General features: G+C 39.7%; 4 protein-coding genes and 1 long non-coding RNA gene across 7 annotated transcripts; 2 read left to right on the top strand and 3 right to left on the bottom strand.

Annotated features, from left to right (window-relative positions):
- Positions 1-108: 108 nt before the first annotated feature.
- On the bottom strand, positions 109-3,382 carry pgls (6-phosphogluconolactonase). 2 transcript variants are annotated; one of them, XM_089019530.1, is made up of 6 exons: positions 3,294-3,382; positions 2,687-2,955; positions 2,515-2,622; positions 2,329-2,430; positions 1,498-1,638; positions 109-489 (listed from the first exon to the last, which is right to left on the bottom strand). In XM_089019530.1, the coding sequence occupies exons 2-6, from the start codon at positions 2,948-2,950 to the stop codon at positions 343-345; spliced, it is 762 nt and encodes a 253-aa protein (XP_088875656.1). In that variant the 5' UTR covers positions 2,951-2,955; positions 3,294-3,382; the 3' UTR covers positions 109-342. The 2 variants fall into 2 exon arrangements, with proteins under 2 accessions (XP_088875656.1, XP_088875658.1); XM_089019532.1 differs by lacking the exon at positions 3,294-3,382 and adding an exon at positions 3,161-3,198.
- Positions 3,383-4,153: 771 nt separating this feature from the next.
- LOC148885497 (uncharacterized) lies at positions 4,154-8,957 on the top strand. Its single transcript, XM_089019529.1, has 4 exons — positions 4,154-4,642; positions 4,758-4,836; positions 4,904-5,003; positions 6,695-8,957. The coding sequence occupies exons 1-4, from the start codon at positions 4,368-4,370 to the stop codon at positions 7,363-7,365; spliced, it is 1,125 nt and encodes a 374-aa protein (XP_088875655.1). The 5' UTR covers positions 4,154-4,367; the 3' UTR covers positions 7,366-8,957.
- Positions 4,844-13,105, bottom strand: LOC148885496 (uncharacterized). Its single transcript, XR_016118152.1, has 5 exons — positions 12,967-13,105; positions 11,680-11,740; positions 11,409-11,493; positions 9,019-9,139; positions 4,844-4,976 (listed from the first exon to the last, which is right to left on the bottom strand). It is a non-coding gene; the product is annotated as an uncharacterized LOC148885496 (long non-coding RNA).
- On the top strand, positions 10,441-15,417 carry LOC148885495 (uncharacterized). The gene is made up of 4 exons (XM_089019528.1): positions 10,441-10,840; positions 11,423-11,574; positions 11,650-11,755; positions 13,007-15,417. The coding sequence occupies exons 1-4, from the start codon at positions 10,558-10,560 to the stop codon at positions 13,636-13,638; spliced, it is 1,173 nt and encodes a 390-aa protein (XP_088875654.1). The 5' UTR covers positions 10,441-10,557; the 3' UTR covers positions 13,639-15,417.
- On the bottom strand, positions 13,137-21,498 carry LOC148885494 (uncharacterized). 2 transcript variants are annotated; one of them, XR_016118151.1, is made up of 8 exons: positions 21,073-21,498; positions 20,624-20,733; positions 20,297-20,550; positions 20,047-20,161; positions 19,571-19,682; positions 15,560-18,091; positions 13,429-13,565; positions 13,137-13,270 (listed from the first exon to the last, which is right to left on the bottom strand). XR_016118151.1 is itself a non-coding variant. In XM_089019527.1 (6 exons), the coding sequence occupies exons 1-6, from the start codon at positions 21,335-21,337 to the stop codon at positions 17,475-17,477; spliced, it is 1,473 nt and encodes a 490-aa protein (XP_088875653.1). In that variant the 5' UTR covers positions 21,338-21,498; the 3' UTR covers positions 13,669-17,474. The 2 variants fall into 2 exon arrangements, 1 of the variants encoding a protein (XP_088875653.1); XM_089019527.1 differs by lacking the exons at positions 13,137-13,270; positions 13,429-13,565 and having other exon boundaries at positions 13,669-18,091.
- Positions 21,499-21,764: the final 266 nt, after the last annotated feature.

The raw sequence follows: 21,764 nt of genomic DNA, 5'->3' as shown, positions 1-21,764 counted from the left end.
ATTGTTATTTAACAGTTAGAATACGAATTTGAACCAGCGGTGTGTGTGGATTGATCTCACCGCATGGTGCAGGTGTTCCTGTGAAAGCAAGCAAGAATCAGAACAGCGTTACTATTGTCTTGAAAAACCAAACTGTATTTTTGTAGGTTGAATGATCACAAAAATAAATCTAAACGCTTAGACTCTTCCAAGCTTCTGAGCATAGACAAACATGTATGTGCATCTATTCAGTGGTAATAACACACAGCTCCTCCTTTCCTTCTGCATTTGGTCTAGAGAAATAAATCACTGGGAATGAAAAAAAAAAAGGATTCCTTCCAGCTATTTTATCATCAGAAAGCGCTAAAGTTTGGCACCAGAACCAAGCCTCTCCACCTTCATCGTTAAAGCAGCGGCTGCGGGCTCGTCAATTAGCCACAGCAGCTCCCCATTAGTCGGGTGGACACGGGCTGCCGGAAATGGCGGACCCTCTCGTCCCTCCAGAACCTCCTGCAGGGAAATAATCAGTATAGCGTCATGCAAAAGCCAAAGAAAAAGTGCAATGTGGACTGTGTTTATTAGATGACTCTTGTTACTCTTTATAGATCGTCGGTCCGCTAAAGCCAAAACAATTTTTAACATTACAGCTACTTAAAATGAGTAAAAAAAAAACATACAAATGTTGATCAATGTCAAAGATGTAAAAAATAGCCATATTTCATCTTGTCAATCATGAAAATACTGTACAATGTTTGCTACTATTTTAAGAAAACAAAACACAAGTATTTTACAATCAACAAAATATTTAATAATCAATCTGTTTGAAAAGTACCCCCCCACCCGTCTCTACCTTCAAATACCATTTCAAAACTCACCTATTTAAAATTACATTTTCTGTGTAGCTCTTTCTCTTGTTTCTATTTATACTTGTATTTCATTTATCGTATTCTATTTTGTGATTGTATTTTATTTATTATAGTACCTATGCTTGTCTGTGACTGTAAAGTGTCCATGAGAGGTTTGAAAGGCACTTAAAATATAATGTATTATTATTATGAATTTAGATACAATACATAGCAATCTCGTGTTTTGAATGAATGTTGAGTATTTACTATTTTGACCATTTTTGACTTCTTGTCTTTTTTGAAAACTGTAATTTTAATTAATAAACCGTAACCCGGAATGGGATCATGAAAACCGTACTCATTACGGCAAAACCGGAGTAGTTGGCAGGTATGCAGTAATGACCTGGCGTGTGAGCAGGGACAGCCATTGTCGCCAATGTACTTATAGCTATTTATTGGACAGGAGAAGGAGTCAAAAGCTCAAATGCGAACTAAAGAAACATCATTTTGGTCATGGAAGGAATGATACAAGTCCATTTTCGAGAGCACCGTAGTATGTCGCTATATTAATAGAATAATATATAATAAATCAATATACAAATACATACATATATAGATGAATTAAAGTGCTATATAAATCAATATGTATTGTATTGTATGTCAAATGACTTACCTTCAAAACAGGTGCTTTGCTAGCCCCGGTGGACACAAAAGTAGCACAGCGGGCAGCGTTCACAACCGGAAATGTCATGGTCACACGTTCTGGTGGTGGCTTAGGAGAGTCGCTAATGGGAGCCACGATCTTCTGGCTCTCCTGGTCACAGGGTGGGAGCAAATACAAATAAAAATAACATATATAGTATATTGAGTAACACAGATGGTACAAATTTCTAATTTTATAAATATGTATTAAGTGTTATCAATTCGGGGAAATGTATCTTTATACTCATTTAATAGTAAACACATTCGCTGTGATTCCCAAATTTATTCGGGTATTGAAAAGTATGACGTGGAGAGTCTAAGGTTTCTAACACTGTATTGAATGTTTATGTAGTCCTTAAACGCAATATACTATGGGTCCTGGAATTTGAATGAAAATGACAAAAACCCTGCCACTGGAGTGGACACATTTTTGCACGTCTGGCAGTGAATAAGTTAAAATCACTTATTTTCAAATCAGAAATTATTTTTCTTATCTTTTTTAAAATAAATTCAAATTACAATCATAGATAGTAACCGGGCCGGCCCTGAAATAATGGGAAAAAAATTCCTCCCAGTGACAAAAAAAAAACCCTGGCCCTGGAGTGGACACATTTTTGCACATCGTCTGGCAGTGAATTAGTTAAAAATGAAAACGACCTAAATATGTACACGCAATCTTATGTGATGGAGATAATATTTTGGAGGGGGATAATTCAATACTAAATTGGTTCTTGAGCCTTTTTGTAGAGGTCTGGATCCGGAGCAGCCTGCATAAAAATGAAAAACAGAGTGTAGCCTTCACCTCTAAAAGAGGGTGTTCTGGAAAAAGAGAGCATGTGTGTCCATCCGGCCCCATGCCCAGCAAGAGCAAGTCAAAAACGGGAATGTCATCATCGGGGAAAGCCTGATTGGACATAAAACACAAAGCCGTATAAAATAGTTAAACAAAATCATATCATGTATGTATTATTTTGAAAGGATGTTAAACCTTTCTCAGTTTTCGGGAGTAATCCTCAGCACAGTCGCTCACTGCGAGTGAGAAGTCAATGGCCAAGATTGCGTCCTCTGGAATGTTGATTTTTGAAAATAAATGTTTCTAGGAACAATAAAAACAAGAAAGATTTTTACTCCAGATACAATCAAGAAAATACATACCATACCTTGTAGAGGCCACAGGTGCTGTCAGGGCTGTCAAATGGCACCACCCTCTCATCGCAGAAGCCCACCACCCACTTGCTGCAGTCCAGGCCTGGCACAGCGAGCAATTCCTTGCCGAGCATGGTCACCAGACTTCCTCCAGAGAGGCCCATGGTGAACCTGCCCCGGGAGTTGACCGCCTGCTCAGCCCGAGAGGTCACCAAGTGGACCAGCGCCGGACCAAGTTCTACCGAGGTGGGGAACACCACAACTCTTCTGCCTGCCATATTGTCTGAGTGAGGGCAGAGAGGAAATTGTGCAATGTTTCTTTTTTGAGCAATCGTTGTTTGTCAAGACGTCATGATGACATTTTACTGCAGCAAATGCCAGTTTCAGCATTTTTATTTTCTTTTTACAACACACTTGATGCCCAATTCAAGTCAAGGCGTTTCACATAATCAAAAGCACAACACAACAGGTGTGCTACATAAACTCACGTTGACTTAGAACGTTTCCAAATTAACTCCACCTTTACAGAAAGCGATTGGGACAGTTCAATTATTAAGAAAGGCGAAGGAAATTTGATTAAACTATTTTGTCTAGTGTTAAAACGACAGTAACTTTACTTACTAAAAAGGTACAGTCTAGACAAATGTAAAACCGGAGAATTTCAGTCGGCGACGGTAAATCACTTCCTGTGGCGACTTTACAGCCAATCAGGCGTCATATTTGGACCGCGGTGCATTATGGTCATTATTGTCTGTCATTAAAACCATACAAAATCACTTTTATGATTAATATTTGTATTTAATCAGACAAAAAAGTAACAATTCCATAAACACGAAGAGGATTTTAAGGACGAATTTCAATTGCCAATCACCGTAATGCATTGTGGTAAATGTAGTCTCTGATCCAGACACCCGATTTAAACTCATCTTCGGGTATTAAAAGATGCAACTAATGAACTTGCTGAGAAATAGTATTAAACATGTAAATGACGTGAATGAGGGCAAATACTGCACGAAAATTAAGTTTTGATTGCTAAACCTTCAGTAGCCAATCAGATTGTTATTAGAAGTCTGCATTGTGGTACCAGCGTTGTTATTGAGATATTTACTTACTTATTTAAATCGAAGTTTAGTGTAAAAAAGACCTGACATTGTGTGTGATTGTGTAAAAGTTATTCATTTTCAGCAAACGTTTTCTAGCCGCAAGGTTAAAGAGTTTGATGGTTCTCTTTATTTGTAAGTAGGTTCGTTGTCAGATCTCCCAGGCAGGTGACGCGCAGAGCTTCACCGAGCTTGATCGTTGCGTGGAGTCGAGCAAGTCGAGCCGTGATGTCCGTCCGACGCCCGGCGTGAGCCGGGCGCCTGAGCGGGTCTGTGCAAGTCTCTTTGGGTCTGTGAGTCCGAGATGATTCTGCCCCGTGGTTCGCCCAATCTCTCTGTCCCACGCTGGCTACTTATATACCCTTGGCCTGCGTGGGAATGAGTCAGGCTCACTTGAAAGACATCAAGGACATCAAGGAATTGAAAGACATTAAAGAGTTGAAAGGCGCACTTCCGCATGACGCCATAAGATGACAGCCGTACTTCCGGTCTCGGTGTGCTAGAGTGAAGTTTTGGGGTGCAAAGAAGAAACAAAGGCTTATGCTGTTTCCAGGCGCACGACTTCTCTCGCGTTAAAGTCCGGAATTCAAACAATATGACGACTTTCTGCTTCCAGACACAGCTCGTGACCATCATGGACTCGTTGTGCAAAGCGACCGTGACAGAAATCGGCAAGCTAGTGGAGATTGAGTCGAAAATGCTGAAAATCGAGATCACCCGCGGCCGGAACGAAATCGCATCTCTAACCGAGAAGCTGAGCCTGATGGAGACTTTGCTCCACATGGCGCAGCGGGTCAGGCCGCAGGACGCCAGGGAAGGCTTGGAAATCGCTGTGCAGGAGCCTGATCAGACAAGACCTGTCTCCAAAAGGTAGGCTTGTTTTTCTTTCATTTTAGCATTCGCCGAGTCGACACACAGGCTGGAGATACCAGTGATGATTAACCATGGCTGCCAAGGTACTGATTCTAAACCGGTTGCACTCTAGTGAGTTGACATGGGACAACATCAGCTCCTCACCCCAGACGAACAGTTCAGTCCAAGATGTGCAGCATACCACAGTTCAGGTTTGTATTTTCAGTGGTTACTGTGCTGTATTGTGCCGTAGAATAATTTTACCGTTTACTTCATCAGCCGCTTCACTTACCAACTGAGCATCCAGATCCTGTGATAAAAGAGGAGCCGACAGAGGTGTACAACAGAGAGGCTGAAAAAGAAAGAACAAGTGAAAGCAGTGAGTATGGAACCGCATCTTGTATTTAAGGCTGGTCTATTCATTGAAGTGTTTTGACTGTCAGATTCTTTCAATCGAACCCAGATCTATACCTGCCAACTACTCCGGTTTTGCCGTAATGAGTACGCATTTCATGATTCCATTCCGGGTTACAGTTTATTCATGAAAACTCTGCTTCCCAATAAGAACAATAAGTCAAAAATCATCAAAATAGTAAATACCCAACGTTCATTCAAAACACTATATCGCCAAGGATCATATCTAAATTTAGAACTGCGATCAGCACAGTGCCTTTAGATGAATTGCACATGGTTCTATGCTATGGGTCTTTCCTGGAATTGAGAATTAAAGGACAACCGACGTCTCCGTACAAGTTGTGTCCATAATTTGTAAAATGGCTTCAAATGACTTCTACTGAGCGTATTTTACAAAGATTCCACCGCATATAGCTATATTTTACGTTTTAAGACTCGTGCTGAATATTCCGGAAGTTTTGTTTTTGAGTTGGTGACGAGTCCGGACGTGATGTCACTGAAGGAACGCCCCTGACCAAAAAAAAGGACACATTGTAGCAGTCCTTCCATCACATCAATGCTTGTTTGGTCTGAAAACCTTGTGTTGCATCAGAAAGAGCCAGAAGAGGGCATCCAAGCTCCATATAAGGAATTTATCAGCCTGTGGAAATGGGCTGATTAATTCCTCACAGGAGTTTGGTGGCCATTTTCTGCCTCTTTTTTGGTGAGACACTTCCCCCCCAATGTTGCCTCAAAATGGCACGGAATACATTCTTTAATCGATTGCAAACATGTATGCGTATGTATTGAAGGTCTGATGGCTCGAATTGATACGCAAGTACTTCTTTAATCGATTGCAAACATTCATGCTTTCCTCTTCAGAACTATTTGAATCATATTCATAACTGGATGTGTAACAAGAAAGCATATTGTCCGAATCTGAAGCCATTGTTTTGATTCTCCAGCAATGCAAGATGTCTTGGCGTGACGTCACGAACTGGGGGCGGGACTTTCTGAAAATGCCCAAATCGCAGCTCATTTTTTTGCAGATTTTGGACACTTTAAGTCATTTTTATTGCCGTTTTGCATTTGAATAAAAATATTATACTGCGTGTTTTGGCTATTTTAGATGCTATAAAACGTTTGTCTGATGTCAGTTAGGAAACAAAAAAGTGATGTCGGTTGTCCTTTAAGGGTTAGCATTGTTTTTATCATTGTCATGAAATGTCATCTTCCCAAGAAAAAGCAACAAAAAGTATGAAATCGAAAAGAAAACTAAAGTCCTTTTTGTGAGTAATACTCCCAAGCATTTCCAGTTCTACGTTGAAAAGGTGAAAATTACGATAGTTTGTAATTTGACTTTGTTCATAGCAGATTTTGTCAACCCATAGGTTAGATGTCCATATTTGAAGTTACTAACAAAGTCTTAAAATTTGTTGTACTTTTCAAGCAATATTATTAAATGTTTGGTTGATTGTAAAATATTTCTGTTTTCTTTTCTTAAAATAGTAGCAAACATTATATTTTCATGATTGACAAGTTGAAATATATGTATTTTTTTCAAGTGTATCTTTTCCATTGCTCAACCTTTGTCTGGTGTTTTTAGCCTTATTTTATGTAGCTATAAAATTTAAAAATTTTATTGAACCACTTTTAAAACATATTCCCTGCCAACAGACACCCAGAAGAGTCCAGAAGTGAGAAGGCACCCAAAACCTGTCTTGGAAAGCCATCTCCCTGTGTCCCTCGACTGCATCACAACACCCAACAGGAGGCAAGCTCAGTGCAACACACCACTGCACGTCAGCCACGAGGCCGGCAAAAGCTTGCCTGCTAACGCAACAGCCCAAAGCTCGCTCAGGAGCACCAAGATACACCAACTGAGGACCGCCGCCGCCTCTAAGCAGGTCAGCTGCTTGCAGTGCGGGAAAATCTTCCGCTGCCACAGCCAGCTTGAAATCCACCGGAGGAGTCACACGGGAGAAAAGCCTTTCCGATGCACCCTGTGCGGGAAACGTTATGCCCAACAGGGCCACTTGTACACGCACCAGCGCACACACACCGGGGAGAAGCCGTACCGCTGTCCCGTTTGCGGTAAGGGTTTCATCCAGAAGTGCACCCTGGACATGCACAAGCGCACACACACGGGAGAAAAGCCTTATGTGTGCAAGCATTGCGGAAAGGGTTTCACAAAGAACTCCAATATGAAAAAGCACCAAATGATGCACTTTGAGCCCAATACGGAACTCTGCGGTGGTAGTTCGCTCGCATTAAGTGAGTCGTTCCCCAACAAAGCCTCATCCAACACTGGCCAGTCACATGGAACTTGCTCAGCCAGTTGTCCATAATAGTAGCGTCATCAGAATTAAAATGCTTAATTTAACAAATGTTATCTTGAAATAAATGAATAAATATAAGTAAACCATTATAAATGAATAATGGAAACAAGACATTCAAAATTGAGAATGCGCAAATGCATGATCATAAATTAGGATTAAGTTCACAATTTGGGCCTGTCTAAAATACATTTTTGAAAGTCGGTTATGATATTTGGAAGGATAAAATGCGGATAATTCATTAAACTGATGATTGTTTAAAAAAATACATATTGAGTAAGAAAAAATGGGGGTCTGTCTTATTGCTTACAACAGTAGAGATATGTATTGTATTTGAAAATAGTGATATTTTTAAAACAAGGACATATTTTAATGTTTGAATGTCATTTTGCAACAGCACCCCCACTGCCTTGCAAAACTGGTGATTTTGTCTCTCTAAAATTGTCTCCGTAAACCAACTGATCGAATATTCGGTCTGACTTGAGCAAAAAAATGTTGATTGGTGTTTCCTGAAGCAAAAGCAGTTTTTAAATGTCTGGGTTTGAAAGAATACCAACCAGAACACAAAGAAAAAAATATCCTGTGATTGTAAAGTGTCCTTGAGAGTTTTGAAAGGCGCTTAGAAATAAAATGTATTATTATTAAAAGACGATCAGTCAAATTTTATAAAGAATATTGACTGTTGAGAAATTGAAATGAGAAGTTTTAAACTAAACGAGGTGCCGAAATGGCGAAATAATGATCAAAATATGTATTGATTAATTTTCTGTAAATTGGGGCACCTCTAATTGAAATTGTTCTATTCATTTTATCTAGAATGTGTTGACTTCAAAGCCCAGTTTAGCAAAGCGCCAATTTTTAATGAAATGAAAATACAGTAGTGCCTTGATTTATGAGTTCAATTTATTCAGTGACCATAATTGAAAATCAAAACTTTCCTCCTTCAATAAATAAGTTGTATTTGTCAAACGGTAAAGGAATTTTCAAACGCCACTAATTTGGCACCATTCCAGTGCCAAATTGTCCTAATGTGTGAAGAATTTCACAACTAAATGACTCACTAAGCTTTGGTATCATTGGACACTTTGTAGAGGATAAAGAATACATATGCCAGATACGTAATTGCTATTTTTTTCTTTCTGCCTTTTAATATTGTGTAGAGCTATAATTACTTCTAGATGATAGTTTCATCAGGCTGTTCATGGCATTATGCATTGTGCTTTAGTTAGCATAAAGAATAAATTATGTATTTGGATTAAATACAACTGTGGAATTCTCTTAATGTTCGAGTGGTAATTAACAGCTTCAAGTAGAATTTTTTTTGAAAGAGTTGTTCACAAATTGCTGTTCTAGCTCTCAACTCAAGAAAAATAATAAAAAAAGAACATCAGATTTAAAATTGATGCATCCTTTAGATTTTTTTGGTCTGTCAATACTGATTAGTGACATATTATTGTAAAAGCGGCACCGCGATCGACTGGTGAGCACATCCGCCTCACAGTGCAGAGGTTCAGTGTTCAATTACATTTACAGCCTTCCTGGGTGGATTTTGCATGTTCTCCCTGTGCTTGTGTGGGTTTTCTCCCGGTCCTCCAGTCCCCCCCCCCCTTCCTTCTTCCCAAAACATCCATGGCAGGTTAAAAGAACACTCCAAATTATTCTTACGTGTGAATGTAAACTTGAATGGTTGTTCATATGTGTCATCCGATCGGTTGACATCAAGCTCAGGGTGTCCTCTGCCTGTTGACCGAAGACAGCTGGGATCGGCTCCTGTATGCCCGCAACCCTTGTGAAGATAAACAAATGGATGGACGAATGTTATTGTAATGTTGATCACTGCTTATAATTTTGACTTTCATATTTATTTAATAATTATAACAGACCGTATGAAGACACGTGGCAGCTTGTAAGAATGCTGTTTAATGCTTAAAATACAGTACAGTGAGACCTCAACTTGCAAACACCTTATCTTACAAACTTTTCATCTTACAAACGTCAAATTTCTGAAAATTAAACCTTATAATAAGCACTATTTTCATAATACACACCCACCACGGCTGGCGGAGTGATCTTCGGCGGAAGCATACGACCAAACAGCACCAGAGGTTAAGTTACCAACAGTCCTGATGGAAGGTGACTCTCCTTCCATAAGCCATCAACGACCATCAAAAAGGTAAATAAAACTTTATTTTACAGCACAGTTTATTTATGTAATTACAGTCCTCATGTAATGTGCCTCTTTCCAAACAGCAATTCCCTTTGACCTTCGACCTCCAACGCCATTCCATCAATGACCATCACAAATGTAAATAAAGTGACTTTATGATACAACGCAGTGTATTTCTTTCATTACAATACAATAACACATTTATTATACATAGAATAAGGTAAGTTGTGTGTAGTTAAGGCTTATTTAGTTGAAAAGTATATTTTATGGAAACCCGGGAAAGGATTATTCCCATTTTAATGGTTTCCTATGGGAAATTATTTTTTGAGATACACACTTTTCACCTTACACACTCTGTCTGGGAACCAATTAAGTTCATAAGTTGAGGTCTCACTGTACATTAAATTAGTCAATTCTAATCGATTTTTGTAAAACCATCTTCATGTCCTGCTATTTTAGTTAGCCACTATTTGTTTCTTTACTTTGCTTTTTGGTGTGTTAAATTCTTTTCGAATTACAGTACTGGAGCACATTGGGTCATCTTCAATTTGAAATGCCTATATGCCAAATTTGGAATACACTTTTGGTTATGGATGCGTTGCTGTCTCCAATAGCCCCGGTTTAACCAACCCCTGACCCCTTGTTATATAATGTATAATATGGATAATTACTGTCAAAGGCGTCTGACTTCGTATTCTTGTTACATAAAATGCGTGGAACATTAAAATACACAAAATGAACTGGCAAATTTTGAGAATAACTGCAACGTGAACCAAATAATTGTTTCAATAATTATTAAAACATTTATACATGTTTTATACTCGAAAGACAAATGATTTAAACGCTTCTCACGCGATCAAAATAGCTCAAAGCCCATATCTCGTGCTGCGTTCACTTACAGCTGGGAAAAGGGCATGACCACATCCCACAATGCACCGCGAAACAGCAACTCGCAGCTAGCCTTAGTCCAACACGATTCGGTCGCAGATCTCGTTTTGTCCAATACATGCCGGACGTGGTGAGGGCAAACCGTCGAGATGATGTGCAACACCACCAACAGAAGCTTCCGAATGCAGCTGGCGGCCATCCTGGATAAGCTGACGAAGACGGCCCTAATGGAAATCGGAAACCTGGCGGACGAGTGCTCGTCGGTGCTCCTCGGCGAGATCTCCTTGCACAAGAGCGAGAACGAGGCCCTGAAGAAGAGATGCTATTCTTTGGAGCTGCAGCTCAGGGCCGCCCGGGAGGCTCACTACTACCCGGGCCACGTCAACAACATCGCGCGAAGGAGTTCCGAAGGTCAGGATGGACATAAAACTGGTGAGTCGGGCTTTAAAAATGGAGCACGTTTCAAGGGCGCTTTAAGGAAAATTTTAGGGACATATGAACGATGTCATACAAATAGAAACGGTTTTAATTATGATAATAATAAGAGGATTAATAATAATAATTAAAAAACAAATAATTACCACCCCTGGAAGCAGTTTATAATTATCAGGTCTACAAAAAAAAAAAAAAATAATAATAATAATAATAATAAATTACATTTTAAGCACCTTTCAAAGCTCTTAAGGACACTTTACAGTCAGAGACAAGCATAGGTACTATAATAAATAAAATACTTGAACGACCTAAACAAGAAGGACCATCTCCAGTCTTTATTCTCCCAAATGCATCGCAAAAGCGCTGAAGATCTCAATTTGGAAGCAATTCTACAGCAATTTTAATCCAGATCTGATCCAGATTTTGTTTTGAACCGATCCATATTAGTCAATGCGGGAGTAAGAATTAATATGTGAAAGGTAGATTCAGATGCTCTTCACTTTTATCCATCCATTTTAATCAGATCCAGATTGTAAACAAATTTAGACATAATTTTCATTCATACCTTGATTTATGCAGATCACCACCAGCAGCAGCAAACACCCGCTCCCGCCATCGATGGTGTATTTGGGAAGGATTGGTGCATGGATCTATGGAGGGAAGATAAAAGACCCTCCATTCAAAGGAAAGAGGCAGCCGAACCCATTGCTATGCCAAGCATGGGAACACAGGTAAATCCGTGCGGTGCTATGAAAACGCTTGTCACATTTAGCTCTTTTTGGAAGATATTGATATCATTTTGACAGGAGTTAGATATCATCGATGCCGAACCCAACCTCATCTTCATCAAGGAGGAAATGTATGACGATCTTCCACTCGGGCAGCAGATGCAGTTGACTGATAACAGAAAAGGTAATCATTTTCAAAGTAAAGTGGGGTGCACACTTAGATATTTGGTACATTTTAAAATGTCAAGTCTCACCACAAAACAAATGAGGGAAAATCTGGCTTGTGTGTTCTGACAACCTACATTGTGTGCATGGTATACGCCAAATGACCGAAACAGCATTGCACACCACAGGATACTCACTCTGTATTGTTATTGTAGACATATGCTACATAATCACGCTGTTCTTGATTTTGATTGGACAGAATTGAGGGAAAATCTTTTTAGCACACCAATGACTATTCTTATTTCTTTTTTTCTCTCTTCACTTATTTTTATTTATCTATCCAGCTCTCCAGATATCTAGCTAGCTACTTAGCTATATATCTATTTGCTATCTTGCTGGCTATCGAGCTGACTATCTATTAGCTATCTAGCTCTATTAGCTATCTATCAGCTAGCTTTTTATCTATTTGAGTTACTTCCGGGTTGAGTGAATGCTGGCGCGTGTAGCTGCCACTGCTCACCCACATAAAAACATATCCTGTGACTGTAAAGTGAAATTGAGAGTTTTTAAGGCACTTATAAATGCTAATTGGATTGCATTTGCCTTCCTTAGTCTCGCAGTGGCGAAATGTACATTTCACAGCAGAAAAGCTATGAAAGGAATGTATTATTATTTATTATTATTAATACCATATGACCATTGGGTTAGCTTTCAGTATCAAAAAGGTTGGTGACCTCTGGTCAAAATGTCTGGCGATTGTCCATTTGTTTATTTTTATCCAAAGGAGTTAAGAATAATTTTTTAACACACCCAACATGACATGATCATCTCTCAGGAAAATCATTTTGAGAGAGTCAATAAGGCTTAATAATGATAATACATTTGATTTCTAAGCGGCTTTCAAAACTCTCAAGGTCACTTTACAGTCAGTTTTTGTCTGTGGGTGAGCAGCGGCAGCCACACGCACCAGCGTTCAGTCAACGCGGGATAACTCAAATAGATCAAAAGCTAGCGCGATAGCTAATAGATAGCTAGCAAGATATTTAGCTGGTTGTGTTCAGTAAAATCGCCCCAGACACACGCTGTGCAACAGGATTATCACACAGGATCGTATTTTAGTGTCATGTGGCATCTGGTAATTTACTCTTTACTGACCTTGATCACACAGAAGTAAAAATACTAAAAAGTGGTTTGATTATTGGTATGTGTATACCCCCAACAACTACTAACCTGAGTATTCCATGGAGGTAATAATTTGTGTATCATGCAGAAGTCGGGCTGCTGGACGCTGAGCTCCACCGCTCTGTAAACGAACTCCAGCTCCACTCTGAGGTTCTGAACAGCTTTCCATTGATGCCTGACAGCCAAGCCCACCGCACGCAGCCCAACATCATGGACAAGCTGATCGAAGACGCCACAATGAGCACGCTCCTGGACGCCACGGGTGCTCCTGCGTCGGCCGCCACCGCTGCCGACTTTGTAGACTACGCCAGCAACATCCACGGGGCCGCCGGCAAACAGCTTGCTCTCCTTCCTGCCAAACCCATGAGACCCAGAAAGCACTTCCAATGTCTCTTCTGCGGCAAAGTATTCAACTACCTGAGCAGCCTGAAAGTGCATGTGAGACGGCACTCTGGCGAGAAGCCCTTCAGCTGCACGGTGTGTGGCAAACGCTTCGCTCAGAAGACATACCTGAAGCTTCACCAGCGTGTGCACTCTGGAGAAAAGCCATACAGCTGCCCCAACTGCGGACGCAGTTTCTCCCAGAAGAGCTCGCTGAACATTCACTTTCGAACACACACGGGCGAGAAGCCGTACAGCTGCGTGGACTGCGGGAAATGTTACGCGTACAAGTACGGCTTGAACCATCATCAGTGTTTCACACACATGAAGACCATCTAAATAGGAGGTGCGCATTGGGCTATCCCAAGTGGCAGCGTGTTATTTGATTCTCAGAAATGTACTATTTATTCCCCTGAAAACAGTTGGGTTGAATATAACCCAATTGTGAGTCAAAAAAAAGGGAGCGACAGTCTGCTGGGTTAATTTCATCCAACTTTTTGGGTTATTCCGCAAAACTAAAACATTGGGTCAAATGAATAAGACAACAATTGTTTGTCAAATAAATTACCCCAAAATCTTGCAACCCAACCTTTTTGGAATTAAATAAATGACTCAGAGTTGGGTCAAATAAATAACCTCAAAACTGACGCAGGTGGAGTCAGTGAGGCTCATCATTGGATTATGTTTTTTAGTGTTTGCAGTGTAGACCTAATACTCCTTTATATTTAATTCACTTAGTGTTAAACAAAGTGTGAGAGACAGTTTAAATGCCAGGAAAGAAAAGGGTGGAGAAAGTGTTGTTTTTTTTTTTTTTTTAAAGCAAACGTTTTATGCTCTAAAGGGGAAGTCAAGTCAGAAATGTTTGTTTTATTGCGTTTGCAGGGGGCGGCCATTTTGTGGAGTACTGCCACTCGCTGTCCACTGAGAATGACATCACCGTGCCGAAGGGGTCACATAACCAAACTCAGATAATAATAATAATAATAATAATAATAATAATAATAATAATAATAATAATACATTCAACTTCTAAGCGCCTTTCAAAACAGTGTAAAGTTGTTACCTAAGCCAAAGGTATTCTGATTCTGATAAGCCATTTGGCACTGTGATGTCAATTTCAGTCAGCCAGTGGCAAAATGGCCGCCCTCTGAAATAGATAAAAAAAAAGTGGGTGTATTTTTCTGCTTAAAATTCACATGCCAAAAACGCAAAATTAATCAGAAGGCCGTGTTTGGAATGGTGGGGGCGCATGGAACGTATTGTGAAGAAAATGTTGACTCCATTTGTTTGACTTTGAGTCGGATTTTTTGGGGGGAATGTGTGAGAAAAATTCACGCGGGACGCATCGCTGTCATCTTAGACCTTGCAGTTCTGCGTTGCATTTATGTTTTATGGCAGTTGGTGTGAATACCTCATTCAAACGCTGACCTCATTCGCATTGCATGTTGTCATGTTTGCTGTGCATAAGGCCGGGAATCAACGGTTTTCTCTAGTAAAAGTTGGAACAATCTGTTTAATGTGCCGATGTGTAGCGTACACCTTAAACTACCTCATCATAACAGTCAATGGAGAACTTTTTCAACAACAAAAACACAATAAGTACACAGTGTGCCCTTTCATTTCAAAAACTATGTGAAGAACGCTATCGATTTTAAAGAGTTTGAAAATATGGGTGATTGTTGTTTTCCCTCCCTTTTATTGCTTGTATTGGTGTTTTCTTTGTGGGTGGAATGTAACGACACGCAGCCCTGATTTGCAATCGTTACTCCGTCATCAAAATGATTTATATCACAACAGTGGTTGAACGTGTTGAAATAATAAACCAGAAAAAAGTACACGGGTAAAATGGAGATACGGGTGTATCTCAAAATAGAAGACGGTAGTTAAATTCACAAAGTGAAACTTGGGTTGTTTGCATTCACTCTACATGGTTGATGATATTTATGTATTATTTAATGAACACACCAACAAACTCACAATCTGAAGATATCAGAACACTTTTTCCCAATGATTTGATGACAATATACATTGTGTGTAAAAAAATTAATTCTGTAAAATGAAGGGACTAAATGAGTTCTAATTTCAGAATTGAACAAGTGAATAAACTAAAGTATCACATTTAGTGGTATGCGCAGCACCTCTCAAGAAATATTCAAGGTCCCAGGGACTATTTTTGTTTGATCAACATGCTAAAACGTGTCCAATAGATGTCAGAAAAGACAAATTACACTATATGAAGAAAAGAAAGCCTGTTTGTTACCTTGAAAACTCCCCCGCTGTAAAGGTTTCCATTTTGCTTGTTGTGTTTGCCAAAAGAAATGATAGATTTGCGTGTTCCTTGCATGCCCTAACAAAGCCCTCCCGACTCCAAATGTTAAAAGTATGTACAAATGTTCATTGGAGTTGGGTTCAAGGTGCATTCTTGAATTCAGAACAAAGCACACTCGGATGGTATTTTTGACGGATGTTTTATTTAATAAACTTCTTGACTATCTAATGAAGGCTGATGACTTATCGTGAAGAAGAAAAGTAGTCAATTACAATTTTAAATCTGTAAACAAAGCCACTTAAGATAGATGTGATTTTATATATGCGAGAACAGCTCACTTTTCACCCGTTTTTTACACCACTGTAGAAATCTGTCATTCTTTTATCCTGTAATGTCTCAACGGGACTTCAACATTAGTACAAGCTTCCTGCAGCAGATTTTGGAAATTTACAGTTTTCACTGAACGCTATTCATCGATTCACCAGTCACTGAGGAAAAAAATATACAGTACTAGTTTGTGCACATTTTAATTTGCTACAAGATGGCCACAGAAGAAGCTTTTGTCAAAAGAAAAAGTAGCGCTTGAGCGCCATCTTGTTGCCAATTAACTTATGTTCAAGTCAGGGGAGAAAACTTGTATTTGACACACAATAATAATAACGATAATAATAATACAGTGATACCTTGGCTTACGAACTTAATTGGTTCCTAGCCAGAGTGTGTAAGGCTAAAAGTGTTTATCCCCAAAATTATTTTTCCCATAGGAAACAATTACAATGAGAATAATCCGTTCCCAGGTCCCCATAAAACATAATTTTCTAAGCCTTAAAACTACACAAAATACACCTTATTTTATCTATAATAAATGTGCTATAGTATTATAATTAAAGAAATAAACTACAGTATAATAAAGTCATGTTATTTACCTTTGTGATGGTCGTTGATAGCTTGATGGAATGGAGTGGCCGCTTTCATCAGCATTAAACACTTGATGAGGAACGTAATCTTCTTTCACCATCTTGAGGAATGATCCCTTGGAGGTGCTTTCTCTGTGATCATTTTATCCAGTTCCTCATCAATTGTGTTCTGTTTAGCTGGGTTGATAGCTTTTTGCATCAAGTGTACAGATGGGTTGTGCGGGTTGTTTGTGGAGCCTGATTGATGGGATATTTTAACCTTGCAATCTACACTCTATCTTTGAACTATCAAAGTTGAAATGAGTCCAAATTTCACTGTTTTCTATCAATTTTATAACTCTGTCATCTGCCTGTTTCTTGAATGTTTAACACCCCCCACTCACTGCTGCGTTCTTGACCAATCACGTGGCTTTAACCGAAGACTGGGGGCGGGGAATAGAGGACAAAAACAATTGGCTGTCATTTTATTGTTAGAAAAACGGGCTCTTTCGCGATCGACACTCATTGTGGCAGCTCCGTGTGTATCCCGAAAAATAGTTCGTTTGCCAAGGTTAAATTTTTATAAATTTAACGTTCGTAAACTGAAAAGTTTGTAAGCCAAGGGTTTCGTAAACCGAGGTATCACTGTATTTGACACACAATAATAATAATAATAATACATTTGATTTCTAAGCGCCTTTCAAAGCTCTCAAGGTCACTTTACAGTCACAGGATAAGTTTTTTTCTGTGGGTGAGCAGTGGCAGACGCACGCGCCAGCCGCACTCAACTAGCTATCTAATAGATAGCTAATAGCTAGCTCGATAGACAGCCCTAAAGCTAATAGATACGTAGCTAGCTAGATAGCTAGCCATCTAGCCAGACAGCTAACAGATATAATAATAGCCATCAGCTTGCGGCATATGTAGGCCTCTAGCCACAAAACGCTAAGGCGGATGTGCTCGCTACTCAGCTTCTATACAAATGTAGAGCAAATGTTCATAAATCTCCTTCAAATGGGGCGCCTCTTATGTTTCTGCAAATGACGTAGGAGTTGCGCCTTCGCCTCAAACTTCATTCCGCATTCCCCGCAGCGGATGTGCGTACGGATGTGGTGATTCCTCATGCTGCCCTTCTGGGCGAACCTCTGCCCGCAAAAGCGACACACGAAACGTTTCTCCCCCGTGTGCACCACCATGTGGGTCTGGAGGGCCGACTGGCTGGCCCAAAGTTTCCCGCACAGGCGGCATTTATTCGGGGCTTGTTCGCATTTGTGGTGCTTTAACTTGGCTTTGGTCTCAAATTGCTCCTTGCACATGTTGCACCAGTAGGGCTGGTGGGCTCTTTGGTGTACCATCAGAGTTTTGGGGTTGTAGAATACAATGTTACATCGTAAACAAATATATTTGTTCCCATTGCTGCTTGAACTTGTTTGCACTGTTAATTTGCTTTGACCGTCTTCGACAATGTATTCGTAACATCCGTCCTCGGGATTGTCACTTGATTGAATGACTTGCTCTCCAGTCCCATTGTTATCATAAAATGTATTCTTACTGTCTGCGTCCGTTGAGATGTCCACTGGCCATGCTGGCATGTGTTCCACTTCCTCCGAGAGGATTTCTTCGTTGTCTGTTGAAACATGACAGAAAGATGCCTGAATGGCTTGACGGAAACAGTAATTCGAAAGTAAAAGGCACAGCTGCACGTTTCAAAAGTGCAAACAGAACAGCTGAAATTTATTCGGGGGGAATGGGATGCATTTTTTTACCCTGTTACCGGTCACACTTTAGCAACCACATTATCTCAGTTGTTAATTTTCATTGGTTCAAGAAAATATTTCATTTTTATCAATTTAACTGTGTGGGGATCATACTTTAAAATTCTCTATTTTACTGTATTTTGTGGTTTATAAGGCGCACCCAAAAGCCTTAATTTTCTTCAAAAGATAACCCTCCGCCTTATACGCAGGTACACGTTATATGTAAAGTAATATTGCGACACAACAGCTCTCGCTACTACTGTCAGGAGCCACCGACCACGAACCCCCGTCCCCGTAGAAGAAGTAGTGCGTAACCTACGCCTCTAATGTAGCGCCTTATAATGTGGGGTGTCTTATATTTGGAAAACTTTTATATTCAGTATTCATATATTATAGTTTTTGTTTTTTTGAAGGTTGCTTTGCCGATGACCATTTTGTGTTTGGGAGCTTTTTACTGAGCGAGTTGCTTGTTCTGTAGCCACAAAGGGACATAAGTCTTCTTGTGTCGGTCCCAAGCCCGGATAAATACAGAGGGTTGTGTCAGGAAGGTCATCCGACGTAAACGCTTGGCCAAAACAAACATGCGGATCAAACCTCGAAAGATGGAGGACACTGATTTGCTGTGGCGACCCCTTGAAGGGAAAAGCCGAAAGGAAAATAAATAATTTATATATTATACTTGGAATACTTTTTTCATTCATTAAAGGCGCGCCTTATATATGGGAAAAAAGTTTGAAAATACACCATTCATTTGGGGTGCGCCTTATAATCCGGTGCATCTTATACGCCGGAAAATATGATATGTATCGAGGCTGCTTGTAATGAATACAAACCACAATTTTTGAGTGTTTTTTTTGTTGTGTGCCTTATATTTAGAAAACTTGTATATATTATATTAGGAAAACTTTTTTAATTAATTTAAGGAGTGCCTTATATATGGAAAAAAAGTTTGAAAATACATCATTCATTGAAGGTGTGCCTTATACTCCGGTGCTCCTTATACACCGGAAAATGCGGTATCCTCATTTTTATATATAATAAAAACTTACAATTTGAAAAGGGGTGTGTATATTCAAATCCAGTGTACATGTTACTAATGTAATGATCCACTTGAACCAAGCTCTGAGAGGCAACGTTCAAGGTGAGTTTTTGTCTGTGAAAATCTTTTTTTTTGGGGGGGTGAGGTGTGCTGAGTTGCTCATCAAATACACCACACACTATAAGAACAGTAAGAACATACCCATTGAGGTCTTCAGCATCGCATAGGATGTCGCTCATTTCAAACAAGTCTAGTTAAAAGTTAAATATCGTTCTTCACGGTTGCCTTTCAAGAGAGTGAATTCACTTACTTTCTTGACTGGGTGTTTCCTGGAAGAAGCTGCCAGCAGCGCCCTCCAAATAATCTTCTACTTTGACTTGAATCACATCGGAATTCTCCAATTCGGGCTCAGTCATCGCAAGCTGTGAAAAGAAATGAGTAGAATTTAAAATGGCATTTATTCCCGTGACTGTAAAGTGTCCTTGAGAGTTTGGAAAAGCGCTTAGAAATTAAATGTATTATTATTATTATGATTATTTTTCTTTATTGAACTCTGAATTCTGTTACACCCGATTATGTACTGTCATTTAATTGCATGCACTCCATTTTACTTCATAAAAGCCAAGTTCTCCATCTGCATTGTGGGTACCGTGGCACATTTTTAAAAATCTCACACCCTCACGGCCCATCATGTTAAACTGTCAATACTTTCATTGTACATAAAATGTCTGAATCTGTCTGAACAGGTCAACATTTATTCCCTTAAAACATGGCTAATTGCTTTACCTGGAAGACTTCATGATTGTGGCAATTTGCAGGACTGATGTCTTTTATGTAAAGCCTCCTTCCATCAGGTGTAACTCTCACTTTGATGGTGAATGGACAACGTTTCAAATCAGGGCTAGGGATGAATGTAAATTAAGAAGATATTGGCAAGTAACACCATGTTTCTAGTTTAATAGATCTAAAGAGCAAAACAAATTCATCTGATTTGTTATGCGGTCTTACCTCAGTGGTTGATAATGTACAAACTTACCCTTTGCTGCCATGGGCACAAGCAAAATCCAGCTCAGCGAACACTAAATTATGACTGTATGATTTTTTCCTTGCACGCTTTTTGGCATTCTCTACAGTCCTGGAGCTACGTTTGTAAAGTTCAACAAAATTGGACCTCTGCCATCTTTCAATGGCCTCCGAGAAAGATTCAAAACTAAAAAACTCTGCGCCTTTCTCCAAATCCTGCGCTTTGCCCTGAGAGAAACAATCCAGAGGCATTGAAGTTATCATACTCTGCAGAAGGGAAAAAACAAACACTTAATGCATGAATAGAGAGTATAATAGACACATAGAATTCGGAACTTACACCATCTATTTGCTGAGCATCAATCTTTTGACCAGCGCGGAATTTGTCTTTCCACAAATTAAGGCACCAGTCTTGTCCAAAGACACCCTCAATGACAGGAGATGCAGAATCTTGGGGGGGGGGGGGGGGGAGCACACAGAAATAATAGTCAAACACTTGCGACAAATGTTATGGATTAAACAAACGTTTTTATATCCACAATGAAAAACAAAGACGGAATACACTATATTGCAGATATCCTGGGGGAATATAATTTGTCGTATTGTACGTTTATCGCAAAAAGCACTCGTATCTAGCGGAAATCTGCTGTTGCAAATACTTCAATGGAGTACAAGTATCTAATTAAAAAGGGTTATGCTATTCGTTGTTATATAAAATCGTGGGTGCCCTTCCTTCCAATCCCATTCAATACAGAGAGCGTACATGTAAACAAACGAGTAATTATTTACCGTTAGCGTCATCATCTGTCTGGATGGCGACGGTACGGTGACTCCGGGAAAGCCCGGTCAGGTCGCTCTTGGCCGCCGTTAACTCGCACTCTAGAGTGTCAACTTTTTCTGTGAGCGCCGAGTTGAGTGTCTTGAGCCGTGACAGCTCCAAGCGAAGCTCCACCGTGTCCTCATCCACCGCTTTGCACAGCTCGGCCATGGCGGACTCGGCCATCGTCTCCATGATGGAGGAAAGCTTGGAATAAAGAGATATATTGATGTCCATCGCTTTGGGAAACGCGTGTGCTTCTGACGATGTTTCTGTTTGTTGGGGGAAATATCGTAACCAGAAAAGTAAAATTGTTTGTGTGTAAAAAAACCGACATTCAACGTGACAATGAGGAAGAAAATTGTCACCCTCAAATCAAGTGGAACCAATCAGGCTACAGTCGCCGTGACGTATATACGTCATAACCCGTTTCTTCTTCGTTTTGTTTGTTGACGGTTAGCTAACCAAAGAATAAATACATTACCGCCACTGGGTTGTAATCGGTGTGTAATGCAAGACAAAAATAAAACAAATTAAAAGTCTTAAAACATTTTATTTTTATTTATTATTTTACTATTTTTCCTTAAAATTAACAATCAAGCCAATATAAGTCTTAATGTATTGTCTTCGTTAAACGGTTTTGTGATTGATGTATTTCCGCCGG

This window comes from Hippocampus bargibanti, linkage group LG17 (genome assembly GCF_051943395.1).
Source record: "Hippocampus bargibanti isolate YZ-2025 linkage group LG17, ASM5194339v1, whole genome shotgun sequence".
Taxonomy (NCBI): Eukaryota; Metazoa; Chordata; class Actinopteri; order Syngnathiformes; family Syngnathidae; genus Hippocampus; species Hippocampus bargibanti.
This window is presented reverse-complemented; position numbering and strand designations above follow the sequence as displayed.